Genomic DNA, 13,703 nt, shown 5'->3' with positions numbered 1-13,703 from the left:
TAATGGAGAGAGGCCCAGAGTAGCTCGAGCACCCTATACTGCCTTTAATTTTGGTGGCAGGTAGCTGGATCCAATGGCTTTCAGTGAGGATGTCGGACTCCCACTCCCTACTCTTTTGGTAGTGGTCTCATAGCTCACTGGAGAAGGCAATCACCATGGATGATGCACCTCACTGGAGGTTGACACATAGCAACTGTAAATTTGTGATGTTGCAATAGGTAATTTATGATGTTGCAATAGGTTATTTGTGATGTTTTCATTTTTATTTGAGATGTTGCAATGCGTGATATGGGATGTTGCGGCTATTGATTTGGGATGTTGCATCATCTTATTTTGGTTTAGTACAATAGCCGTTTCATCATGAGATATTATATCTTTTTTTTATGTTGCAAGAATTGGTTCGATTTGTTTCACCAATGTTTTATGGTTGTTGTAATAGTTGTCTCTATATGTGGCACAAATGTTTATTGTCCGTTACAGTAGTGACATCGATTTATTGCACTAGTTGCATTAGGTCAATCAAGATGTTGTGATAGGTATTTTTAGATATTGCAGTTGTTCTTTGTTGATTATTTAGAAGAAATTTTTAGGACATGTTGCATTACGCCCTTCTAGTTGTTGTGGTAAGTAATTAGTTTTGATTTGTTACACTAAAAAATCAAGTTTCTTTTAATTTTTTTTTGCTTCAGTGTTGCATTCTACTTTTACAAATGTTGCTTCTGATCCTTCTGAATGTTGTAGTGAGATATTCAAGATTTTGATTGCCCAATCATAATGTTTGTTTATGATTTATGTAATTTTTGTTGAACGCGTTATTATATATTGGTCAAGATCTTGAATTTATCTATTTTTGGCTATGAGTAATATTCGATTTCTTCTGTTGAGATACTTATAAATCGAGCTCGTCGTCTAGCATATGACAAATGAGCAGATTTGAGAGGGAAATCTAAGTTGCATGACGCAGTGGTGTTGTGAGCAACAAAATGCCTTATTGTGGTGAGATTTTTCATTTGTAATTAATCCAACAATGGTAAATTATGGATCTTCTTGAATCGAATAGCATCAAAGCGTGTGTTTATTGGTGAAAGCGTGTGCCCGCGGGAGTACCTTGTAGGCGTGAATGTACAAATTACACCCGCCGACGCGGCGCCAAGCTGAAGCCGCCCGAGAAATTTCCTAGCCAAAATCGAGGGGAGGAAACGCAAAACCCTAGCCCCTCTCGCCGCCGGATTCCTCCGTCCGCAGCGCCCGTCTCCGCCCCCCTCGCCCCAGAGCAGTCCAGGCTTCTCGCTGCGCCGCTCGCTAGGTTCCACCACCAGCCATGTCTTCTCAGGTACGCCTCCTCCTCGTCCCCGCAGATCGATTAGGGTTTGAGTCGGCGTCGAGGTCCATCCATCCGTCGCGCTGGGAGCGTGGATGGATTCCGAGTCTCTCGTGTGCTGTGCTCGTCGATCCCCATCTGGATCCCAGCCATCCACGAAGTCTCACAATTCGTGTGTGGGTTTGCAGGTTGACAGCCGCAGCCAATCCGCCGGGAAGCGAGCGCGCACCGACGGTAGGTTGCTCCGCCGCTTTGTTAATCTCTGTGTCTCCCCCTTATCTAAGCACATCTGAGTGGATTTGCCTTCGTGTGGTCCGAACTACCGCGCCCCAGGCGGACGGCGTGAGGACGACTGGGTCTGCCCCAGCTGTAAGAACGTCAACTTCGCCTTCCGCACCACGTGCAACATGCGCAACTGCAACCAGTCCAGGCCTTCAGATCACACGGTAATTGCAGCTGCTTATTGTTGTTGTGCTTATTGTTGCTGGGTGCTCAGAGTGTACCTGCGAGTAGCTCCACTTGTTGCTTGCGTGTTTGCATTTACCTTGCGGGCCGTTGCTTTCTGTTCAGAAGGCTATGCAGAAGCCTATGCAGACTCCACCCCATTACGCCACGTCGGGGGGATACATGGGCCCAGGGACGCCGCCTTCGATGTACCTCGGTGCGGGTGCACCCCCGTATGCCTCCTCCCTCTTTAGTGGGCCTGCAATGCCACGGTATGGTATTCCCCAGTTCCCTGGGGGTTCTGCGTATCCATATGGCTATGGTGGACGCATACCGATGGGGAGCCCCTACGGGCCGATGCATATGACCGGGCCACCTCCTTATTCCGGCGGCTCTATGATGGGAGCAGGTAAGAGGGCTCCTGGTGATGATTTGTATGCCATTTGATATGGCTCCTGAATTAATTAATCTAGCTATCAGATACAATAGGCAAAATTTGTTATTTCCAATTCATCCTTCTATGCAAATCATAGTGCGTTCACAATTGGGTCATACATAAAATAAGCAGATGACTTTCCTTTCGCTTGATCATCCATTTACCAGACTACTGGCTATGAATGATAACATGTAAAGTATCATGTCTTTAGGGACTATTTCTCTTTTGTATTCTGCGGCATGTTCTCTATGATGCATGCTTTTTGTTTCCTCTCCTTTTTTATTCCTTCTAATATAAGATCAGCAATTCTCTTGCTGTCCGTTCGGAAAAAAAATCCAAAGTTTATGACTTATGACAATTAAGGCCTACAACTCTTAAAAGAATTTAGTGTATATTGGGTTTTAAAACTTGGCTTATCTCGTTTCCTGTCCCATAAACAGGTGGAATGTACGGAATGCCCATGGACAGATATGGCTTGGCCTTGTATGCCGGTCCTGGTGCAATGGTACGCTTCTCTGAACTATGATTACGCTCCTGTTGCTTCACATGACGAACTGTCTAACTGGGTTGCTGTTACATTGTATTGCTGCTTTATATGATGTTCGTATTCTGCAATGCTACTTGAGAATGCTCCTTATTCAGTGTGTTCATTGCTTTTGTTGTGTCATGTGTGATACCATACTGAGAATTGTTATGATTCTCATTTATGTCATTTCTTGAACTTTTGAAAGGGCATAAGGGCTGGCTCCTATTCTGACGAGGGTTCCCAGAAGAAGCCTGCAGGCATAAATCTATAATATTATTTGACTTTTATTAAATCAGTTGGGTTATAACTTGCTTGATTCTATGCCTATTCTCACGAAATTTTACTGTAGGAGCTGGGCACGATAATGATTGGGAATGTCCAAATTGTCACAACATCAACTTTGCCTTTCGTACAGTCTGTAACATGAGAAAGTGCAACACACCAAGACCTGAAAATCAGGTTTGAGACTGTTCTGTTATACTGTGCTATAAGTGATCCGAATCCAATATAACTGCTTTCATTTATATGAAACTAAGATAAGATTATTTCCATTTTTTTCACAAACATTGATAATCAGTGGTTCTATACTTCAGTTAGATTGCCTAGAGTACAGTACTGGAACTTCACAATTTTGATTGAAATTGACATTACTGCCAGAAGATTAGTCATGTACTTGGAATGTCCATGTCATGTTGTATACTACTGTCCTGAACTGTTGGGCAAAAGCATGTGCTATGCACCTTTTGATATTTGTTGTGTATTAGTCCATCAACGCACTTGTATGCTTGTTTATTTGTTAGATACCAGGACCTGAGTACTTGTGTTGATTACCTTTTTTTGTGGTTATGACTCTTTCTGCTCCAAAACACGATTTACTAAATTTCTCTAGGAATGGTAAATCTGAAAAATAACTCAATGTAATTTGTTTGTGCTGTACATGAACTGAATCAAATACTTTGCTAATGTAATTGACCATTAGGTATCACATGACTGTCATCATACAGTTGCAACTGTTAGATGTTCAGTAGTGTTGGTGTGGAATGTGATTTTTTCATTCCAAGCTAAGTTAGAGCAATTTTGTGAACTGTTACTAAACTATTTTTGGCTATTTTGTTGTCTTGAAGTAGTTTTCTTTCATCAGATCTCCCTTTCTAATGCTTTGGCTTCTATATGTATTTTGTAGAGCTAAATATTTGCATTTACTGTACTGATTGCTTGCGTATCAACTCTTTCTGCAGGGGTCCAAACCTGATGGTTCAAGAGGCTCGAGTAAGTTTTAACACCATACGTTCTTTGTGCTCCTTTATTATAAGATATTATTTTTTATGTATTACTAATGCCTTGAAATCAGTAGATTTTGAGAAACCCAATAAATTGGACAATATCTGCGTGCAAATAGTTTGATTTATTTGAAGTTCTGCACATAACTTATGGACTATTTTATTTAATGGTGTTTCATATTTATTCCAATTAATTCTATCCAACTTACATCTAACCTCATTGACAGAACCAAAGATGCCAGAGGGTAGTTGGAAGTGCGAACAGTGCAATAACATAAACTATCCTTTCCGGACAAAATGCAATCGTCCTCATTGTGGAGCAGAAAAGCCATTGCAGACAAACAATGCAAATGATTCGGCTACAGATCAGGACAATCAGGTCTATTTTCCTGAATCTTCAGTATGGTCCTAAACTTCTGTGATGTCTTTATTTAGAACATTAAGTTGCATGCCGTATTCGATATAGTAGTTGTTTTTAATTATTTTCTTGCCTTCATGTTTGCTTGCACATAGCTTGATATATCATGTCCTTACTGTTACAGTGAGTCCTAGAACAGTTATGCGGGTCAAGAAGGTCCAGCGTCATCATCAAGGTTCAGTCTGAATGTGTGGGGTCCATCTGTGTCGAGTAGTCGCTGCTGTTGTTACAAGTTTCTTCGTCTTGAGACCTTAGTTGAGTCGGCGTCCTAATGGTAAACGCGTTGGAGTTGACAATGGAGTCTTGCGATTCCTAATTCAGATTTTGATCAAGAACATCCATTTGTTAATTTGTCATATCCTGCTGAACTTGGTTACTTGTTTTTGTTACTGATACTCGGGAAAATGTCATCTGTTATGTGAATTTCTCGCTGGCTGTCTGTCTTAGATTGTCACTCGTCAGCTATGAAGTATCACTGCTGCTAATCATGTTTTCTCGGTTGGTTTTGTTAAGGCTGTGTTTCTGGTCTTTGTTTTCGATTTGTGTCTGGTTTGGTATTTGGTATTTTATTGTTTTTTTTCTGAATGGCCAGTGAGGCGACCTTTTTACCTTCCAAAAGAAAATTGTTACGCTTTTTAGCAATTTAGCATTTAGTCCTGGTAGGTTCTCTTTACCCAGGGGTATTCCCTTCACAATTTATATCTGCATGGTGCTGTACTAAAATATGTTTAGGAAAGCATCTTTCCCTGGTGGTTTCATTTACTTGTAGTAACAGTTAGGTCTGAGAAACAAGTCAACAATTCGCATCGGTTGTCATTAGATTTATAGTTGTGTCAGTGTTTTGTTATATTTTTTCTGTCGTCTGGCCCAAACTCAAAATTTTGATTTACCTGAACACGGTGTACTACCTCCTTATGTCAACCTACCTTAACATTTCTATGGGGCTATTCCAATTTTCATTAGGACTCTGAACACTTGCTTGATTTATCATTCTATTCATTCATGTGATGCAAGCTGTGGTCCACATGTGAATGCCATTCGTAATGGAGAACATGTGCGAATGCTTGTGTGCCTTTGAATGGTAATGTAAAATAAGCATGTTGTTAAACTCTCTAGAGCTCGCCAAATCTTGATATGTGCATAACTGCATATGTTAATTTTATCATGTTTTATGTTCTCTGGAGCTTAGCATATTCAAGTTTTACCAATCTCATGTGTTTGGTTCAAAGAGAGGCTCCATGGTGAAACAGCGACTCCATGTGCATCATCACATTGTATTAGTTTTTGTCATGTTACATTACAAAGCTTTTATCAAAGCTGCGACTACCACATGAATTTCAAGACAGCAGTGAGCAGACAGAGACGGATCTTCGTGGTTATGCTGCTGGAGTACCAGCAAGTTCTCACACCTTGCGAATGGCAGCATTCAGTGAGTTGATGTGCTACCATTCATTTGCATAAGGGTGAGAAATTCGCGCCGGTGGATATCTTCTGTAATGAGCAACTGATAGCCAGCGTTGGCAAAGAAATTGTAAATGGTAAGAGCTTTGTGACGGTCAGGGGCCAGACTCTTGATGTAACCATTTTAATATTTATTTGGAGTGGATACTTTCTCGTTTTGTTTTTCACCATTTTAATATTTCTTTGGAGTGGATACTTTCTGCCCCCCCGCCCCCCCCCCCCACCATTTTAATATTTGTTTGGAGTGGATGCTTGTCTTGTTTTTCTTTTTCCTTTATTACTGTTGCGTTAACAGCTTCAACGCTCTGTTGTTCCCTATTTATCGTAAAGTAAAAAAATCGTTTCTCTGCTTCTAAATTGGAAATTTGTCGAGGCAATGGAACAGTCGTGGATCGTGCATAGAATGTGTTGCATCGTCTGCCGTAAAGAGGCATTGTTATGTCCCACATGCATGTCTCTTGGTTTGTGTTATCACGATTCATGGATCTACTCGCAATATTACGCGAGCAGCCACAGAGACGTTTTCACTCCCGGTTTGTGTAGCAGCTAGACTTAGGATAGTGTGCCAAACGTCCGACGGCCGTTACGTCTATTCCCGCTGAGCAGTGTGCGTTTTTGAGCGACTTCATGCTTTGATGACTGCTCGTTTCTAGATGGCTTTTGTTGCTCAAGATTGTATGGTTGAATATGACCGGGTGCTGTCAGCAGCTAATCGCGCACAGGGATGGCAAATGGGCCTGACCTGTCGGGTAGTGCCACCCCTTATCGGTACCCATGTTAAAAAAAATATACTCTTTAAATATTTTCTTGTACCCATATGGGTAAACGTGTATCTGATGGGTTATCCACAACCATTGCAAAAATGAAGAAAAAAGAGGCAAATTGTAAAGAAGGGCTTGAAAAGGATAAACTGTTATGAGGAATGGTGATGTCATGAGAGAGTGAATTAGGATACTTAAAAATTAATGATTTTAAAAATATCATAAGATAAACCTATCTCAATTTATATCTAAATATACTTTAGATTTATCTAGTGTGTTTACTTTATTGCTCAAGAGGATTACAACATACTCTAGCAAGATAAATTATAAGCATGTAAATGTAAATAAGATAAATAGATAAATTTGACATAAGAGATTTTTATCTCATGATATCAGTGACACATAAGTTACCCCTAGTCCACGTTGAAGCTCAAAAAGAATATACTCCTAGTAGCCAAGTCTCTTTTGATCATAGCTCTTGAGCTACCAAGTCACCAAGATAAGACCTCAAGCACGATGAGTCACCAAGATGATGTCTCACCACTAACCTCTCTTCCGGTCTCTTGTGCGTCATCTTCACTGTGATGCTTTAGTCACAAAGATAAGGACCTTCGCGTCCCCGCATAATTTTCTTGCCACCGCTCACCAAGTCGGAGGGTCAATAAGTTATCAGCGAGTCACCAATACTCAAAGGCACCGACGTACCTCTCGGTACACGATTGGATCACTGTTTGATCTACTCTCTAGGTTGCATCACCTAGCAACACTTCTCTGTATGCCTATAAGCATTAATCACCCTCTAATCTTATGCTTAATCGTCTTGGATGAACACTTTAAGCACTTTGATAGCTTAAATATCTTCTCAAATGTATATGAGATTCTCTAGACTCCAGTAGATTCAAATGACCTAGTGAATGGATGTTTATAGCCTCAAACCCACCAATAAGCCATTGCTCCAATGACTCAACTTTACTTTGAACACCGGATGATTCGGTGACAATAGTTGTACAAGCACTGGATTATCTGATGTGTACATCAGTGGATACTAGCCGTTGAAACTCCACTCAAACTTCTTCTTAACACAGAATATTCCGACGTTGCCTTCAATTCCATCATCGGACTTTTCGATGTGTAGAATGGAGCCTGATCGAGCCATCTTCTACACTGTTCAACTATCCGGTGTGTAGATCTTCTGATCATCAGATCTTCTGATGTGTTGATTTCTATGTCTTTACAAACTCTCTAGAAAATACTTTGGTGTGCATTGTCATCTAATCATTGGACCTTCCGATGTATACAACATACATCACCAGACTATCTGGTGAGTTGTCTTGAGCTAACTGAGCCACTTGAACTCTCTCTGCACAAAATGCGCCGGTGTAAGCCTCTGGTGCACATAGCATTGATCACCGGATCATCCGGTGCCTTGATCTCCACTCTTCAACTCTGGAAACACCTATGTAGGAAATACTCTGGTGTAGGCCTCCGGTGTTCACACTTCTTCACATCGGACCGTCTGACGTATGGCTTCTTCTCTTACTTTCTTTGGAAATGCTTTGGTGTATACTACACATTGAGCACCGGACCTCCGGACCTTCCGATGAGTACAATCTGATTTCAACTTAGTTTTCTATCTTTCTGGAAAATGCTCCGGTGTGTATAACTCTGGTAACACTGGACCTTTCGGTGCAGTCATTTTTCCTGGTACTTCTCTAATTCAATCAAAATTTATCCCGACTTCGGTAGTTTTTTCATGTATTGCATTCATGAGACCTACTAACATATATTATTGAAAAATATGTTAGTTCCAATGACTATGTTATCATTAATCACCAAAATCGCAATCATAGTCTAATAGGGCCATTTTTGCTACAACTGTGAAAGCAAATTACGACGAGAGAACCCATGAGACAATTAGGGCCATGGAGCTAGACTAAATTATGCATGATTGAAGCACTAAATTGTGAATAACTGAATTTGTCTCAAGCTAGATTGAATTAATAAAACGTAGATGGTCTTCTACATGACACTGTAAGCTCGAGAAATGAGCATATGCAGGTCTGGTCACAGATCGCATACAAGATGAGTAGATGCTGGGGACAGATGCCATGCAGAACACTCTAGAGTTGGGCTATGCTCGGCCAACCTCAACAACACAGGTTAAAGCCAGAGGTTCTTCCTGGCGCGTGCGACTTTGCTTCTGTAGGTTTTCTTGCCTCCATGCGGTGCATGAGGATGCGCACAGCATTGACCAGTACCGACGGAGGTTGAGTGGGGGCGAGACAATTCCATGAACGCGTCTCGGGTCACCTATACTTCCCCTGAGCTAGTGGACTAGCACTGCCTTCAACCCCTGAGCCTGTAGAGGAAGACAACTCCTAAGATTTGCCTAATAAGCACGTACAAACCCTGTTTGGATGAACAGGGCCAGGAGGGGAACGACGACGGGAGAAGAATGACGACTGGGAGGGGAATGACAGGACGGAGATGGCCAGGATTTGGGGACTCGGTGATGGCGGTCGCCAAAGGGAGACTGGGAGTTGGGAGAGTGGCTGAGTGGGTTGGGATAGGTCATGGTGCTAGGTTTCATTTTTGTGGGTGGGCCGTCTGGGCTACTTGTTACATGGGGCAGAATCATACTGTAGAGACCCACAGGTAAACGAGTTCGACACTACAAGAATAGATCCAAACCTGCTCCACCCAATGGATGAGGTTTTTTATCCATTAATAGACCCGTGGGTAAGAGAAATGCACCATACATGGCTTTTAATAGAGTAATTACCCGTTGGGTAGCAGGTAACGGGTACCTATTGTCATATGCACACACAGAAGCATGCAATTTTCATAAAACTATTACATGTGTGTACATGGATATTCTTAATTTAATGAAGCAATATGTGCTCGATACTAACAAAGACCTATAGATAATATATGCATGTAAATGATTTCAGTGGAGAAATGGATATGCGGTTCCAAATCAATGTGCTCCGCAAAGGGACAACAACCAACAAACTGCATGGTTACATGCAAACACGTGGTACAAAAACTAAGAGAGTGACGGCTCGAACACGAATCAACTACATGGTTGGGAGTGAGAGTGACGGAACTACGTACACCGTGTTGATGTTAAGCGTGCAAGGTACACATGGTTGGGAGTGAGAGTGACGGAACTATGTACACCGTGTTGACCCAACGCAGAGCATCCTTGAACCAACATGTGTACCTTGCACGCTTAACATCAACGCGAAGCCTCTATATCAACTAGGGGCTTATTGGGGTGCATACTAGTTGGGTACAGAGGAGGCGGTTCGATGCTACATGACACGCACTTCGGCTTGTTCTCTATGGCAAAGTCATGTGTCTGACACATTTTCAGTTTTCAATAGATGATCTATGATAACGTATGTGATTGTATGAATATGTCTCCGTGTTCTACTGAGGTGACAAGGGCCACGGTGGACACGACCAACTCGGTGCATCGCTAGGACACCAGCACCCGAGCCCACATGCATAACAGATCCAACAGGCCCAGATATAGGCTCACTCACCCTGCGTCCGTCCATCCGTCCCCGTGGGAAGATGTCAGACATCAATCGCATGTGTACAAATGTAATACTTATTTCGATCCCCTCGGAGTGCATGCATATATATCTTGGTTCTAATCTTATATACTTCGAGGGGATTATGACTTGGACGACTTTGGTAATTTTCAATCACCTAGAAAATGTTCTTATCTCTTGATCACCTAAAATCGATCACATATACCTAGTTTAAAATTGTACAAAAATGCTATGTGCTATGACTTTAAGAAAAAGAAATCGTTCTTACAATTTTAACACTGCATACAGGAGCAACACATGTGAATTTATTGTTGGATTTAATCTACTGATTAAAAATATGACTAGGAGAGTAAGAGTAATGAAATTTCTAGGCCATGTTGATGTTGAGCACACAAAATGTTTTTTCTTAGAAAAAGGACACACAATTAAGTGCAAGGTGCCATTTCAGTTATCGTCATATTTTCTCCCAACTGTCCATCGCCTAGGCCTGGCCTAGAGCAAGTATAAGCCAGGGCTTGAGCCGGGCCAGGTGTGATTTTCTCATGTCTATTTTAAAAGGGCCTAAACATGCACATATACATATATGCATGCATATTTATGTGTGTAGATATGTTTCCTCCACCTGATCTCTATAACAATGCATGCATGACACATAAATCGATGCACTATATTTTTGCTGACTAAAATTATGGCCTTGATTTCAAATAATGCGTGTATGTGTATAGTACACACTCATTCTTTGTGTGTGCGCGCACAAGTGTGTACTATATATGTAGCATATAGTTTTAGGAAAAAAAATCTTGCAATTCTTACGTTGCACACAAATGACACATGCGAGCTATTGGATAATAATCTAGTTATTGAAAATGTGACCAATGTAATGACCTCGTTGTCGGTTGAAGAACGGACACTCCCCAATTTTCATTGATAAAGTAGAGTACACACAATGTGTTTCTCTAAGAAAAAGGGGACACATTGTGCAAGGGGCAATACATGCAAATACATAAATGCACTATATCTTTAGCACTAAAACTCTAACCTCAATCTTGACTTATACGTGTATTTATCAATGTATGCAATACTCTCTCTCTCTCTCTGCGCATGTACATACTTCGATTGTAGAGATAGATTTGCCATGCAAACAAATATAGCAAGTCTCTTTCTCACTGTGTGTGTGTGTGCAAGGTGCCATATCAGTTGTCACCATTCTACCAACTGTCCACCGCCTCGGCCTGTCCTGGAACAAGTATAAGGTCTGGCTCGAGCTGGGCCAGGTTTGATTCCTCATGTCTATTTGAATAGGGCCTAAACATGCACATGTACATATGCATGCAACCAATCTATTTGCATGTAGACATGGACATGTTTCCTCCATCTAATCTCTATATCAATGCATGTATGACATACATCGATGCACTATATCTTTCCTAACTAAAACTATGGCCTTGATCTCAAATAATATGTGTATGTGTGCAACTCTCTCTCTACGCGCGCATACATATGTATAGTATGTAACACATAATCTTATCTTGCAATTCTTATAAGATATCAATATAATGATTGGAAATGTGACTAAAAGTAATGAAACATTGTGAGTGTAGTTAACTTTGATATAGATTCAAATTTACAAACAATGTTTCTCTAAGAAAAAGGTCACAATGGCGTGCAATCTGCCATATCACTTATCACCATATTTTCTCCCAATTGTCAGCCACCTAGGCCTAGCCTTGGACTAAGTATCAAGCCAGGTTTGAGTTGGGCCGGGCTTGATATGGTTGTGTTTATTTGAAACAAGGCCGAAGCATGGGCGTGCACATGCACATGCATGCAATCTATCTATGCGTAGATGTGTTTTCACCTAATCTCAAACCTCTACACCAAAGCAAGATGGCCTGCACAATTGAGCACCTAGATCTCATTATATGATTATTCCATTATACAATTTTAATATGATCAAAACTGCAAGTATATTGTCTTTTTAATTCAAGAGCAATTATATTTGCTATAGCCTTTAACTGAAAGTAGAATTGTATACTTAAGTTCAAAAAACTGGAGGGTAAAAATAAAATAGATGCACTAACCGATGTGTGGTGCCCATTCGTTAGCAACCGCAGGCATTGTGTATTGGCAACAACTTTGGTACGACTTGTGTTGCTTCCAATCATCTTAGCCCTCACATTGTGTTTTCATACACATGACTATGGTGTGGGGATGCGACACATGGACCACTATAGAGATATGACAGCGACGCTGTACGACTATGCATGGCCCATGCATGGGACATGCTTAGGAGTTCATTGCCATGAGAGCCCAATGAAACATAGTGGTGTGGGAGGGCAAAAACAATAGTGCAGATGTGAGGAGGCATGGTGGTGGATATGAGGAGGTGACAAAGACCGGTGGCAACACGGATGCAACACTGTGCAGGAGTTCGCCCTGCACTGAGCATGAGTTCACTGCCTTCGGAGTCCCTCAGATCCATGACAACACTGAAGTGATAATGTGATGGAGGTCAAGGTGAGGTGCGTGACGTAGGCGTAAGCACATACATGTGGAGGCGAGGTGGAGAAATCACGATGTGCATGAAATAATCGTAGTTGGAGGGGGTTTCAAAAGTTTTTGATTGGGACTAAATGATTGGGCGGTATTTTGGAAGGAGGAGATGATGCGTGACTAATTAATTGGGGATTTTCAAATTGACCAGGACTAATTAATTGTGGTGGTATTTCAGAAGGAGGAGATGGTGCAAGACTAATTGATTGGAGGTTTCCAAATTGACATGTGCTGTAGTTTGGAAGAAAGAGCGATGATATTGGATCAACATAATCGTTTAGATCATCAAGCAGGGTTGTATGGTAGAGATACTTCGAATAACCCATAACTCGTGCTTTTTATATCTCTATACCTATGTATGCATGACATACATAAATGCACCATATCTTTGCTAACGAGAACTATAGCCTCTCTCAACTTAAACGTGTATGTACACACAGTATTATAGAAACACCAAAGCAAGAAACACCAGGTATGACCCTCCACTTTTGGTCATGCTTTGGTGTTTATTGCATGAAGGTTCTTCATTCCATGGGTCATGCCATAGTTGCTTCATATACTTCTTCAAATTAAGACAATGAAACAGATAGGAATGGGGACTAGGGATGCTGTTTTTAAAATACCAGTACAACTCGTAGACATCACCATATGTGTGTCGCTATCGATGGGTATGTCACTTACCACTAAAGAAAAATTTCGTGTTGGTGAGACACACAAGGAGCAAACCTAGGGTTTAATCCCTGGTGGGCAGGGTTAAACCACCTCAACTAACTACCCAAACAAGTCCTGGTTCTCGACTGGGATGCTATTTGTTCATGTGCAAGAATGAAGTTTGGTGAATCCCACTCCCACAATCTAGCTCAGCAAAAAAGCTTCATGATCAGTTGATTTGGAATCATTCACTACTATAGAAAGGCACAACAGTGCCGGTTTAAAAATACAA

At 41.3% G+C, this 13,703-nt stretch overlaps 1 protein-coding gene across 3 annotated transcripts; it reads left to right on the top strand.

Annotated features, from left to right (window-relative positions):
- The first annotated feature begins 1,099 nt into the window (after nt 1-1,099).
- LOC133895305 (ranBP2-type zinc finger protein At1g67325-like) lies at nt 1,100-6,044 on the top strand. 3 transcript variants are annotated; one of them, XM_062335531.1, is made up of 10 exons: nt 1,101-1,333; nt 1,510-1,555; nt 1,655-1,767; nt 1,892-2,174; nt 2,642-2,706; nt 2,933-2,984; nt 3,077-3,186; nt 3,966-3,996; nt 4,235-4,386; nt 4,550-6,044. In XM_062335531.1, exons 1-10 carry the CDS (start codon nt 1,322-1,324, stop codon nt 4,550-4,552), a joined length of 867 nt encoding a protein of 288 aa, XP_062191515.1. In that variant the 5' UTR covers nt 1,101-1,321; the 3' UTR covers nt 4,553-6,044. The 3 variants fall into 3 exon arrangements, with proteins under 3 accessions (XP_062191514.1, XP_062191513.1, XP_062191515.1); XM_062335530.1 differs by having other exon boundaries at nt 1,100-1,333; nt 1,895-2,174; nt 4,235-6,044; XM_062335529.1 differs by having other exon boundaries at nt 1,100-1,333; nt 4,235-6,044.
- Nucleotides 6,045-13,703: the final 7,659 nt, after the last annotated feature.

The sequence above is a fragment of the Phragmites australis genome, chromosome 16, assembly GCF_958298935.1.
Source record: "Phragmites australis chromosome 16, lpPhrAust1.1, whole genome shotgun sequence".
NCBI classification, from domain to species: Eukaryota; Viridiplantae; Streptophyta; class Magnoliopsida; order Poales; family Poaceae; genus Phragmites; species Phragmites australis.
Note: the sequence above shows the minus strand (reverse complement) of the source record. Positions and strands in the feature narration are given on the sequence as shown.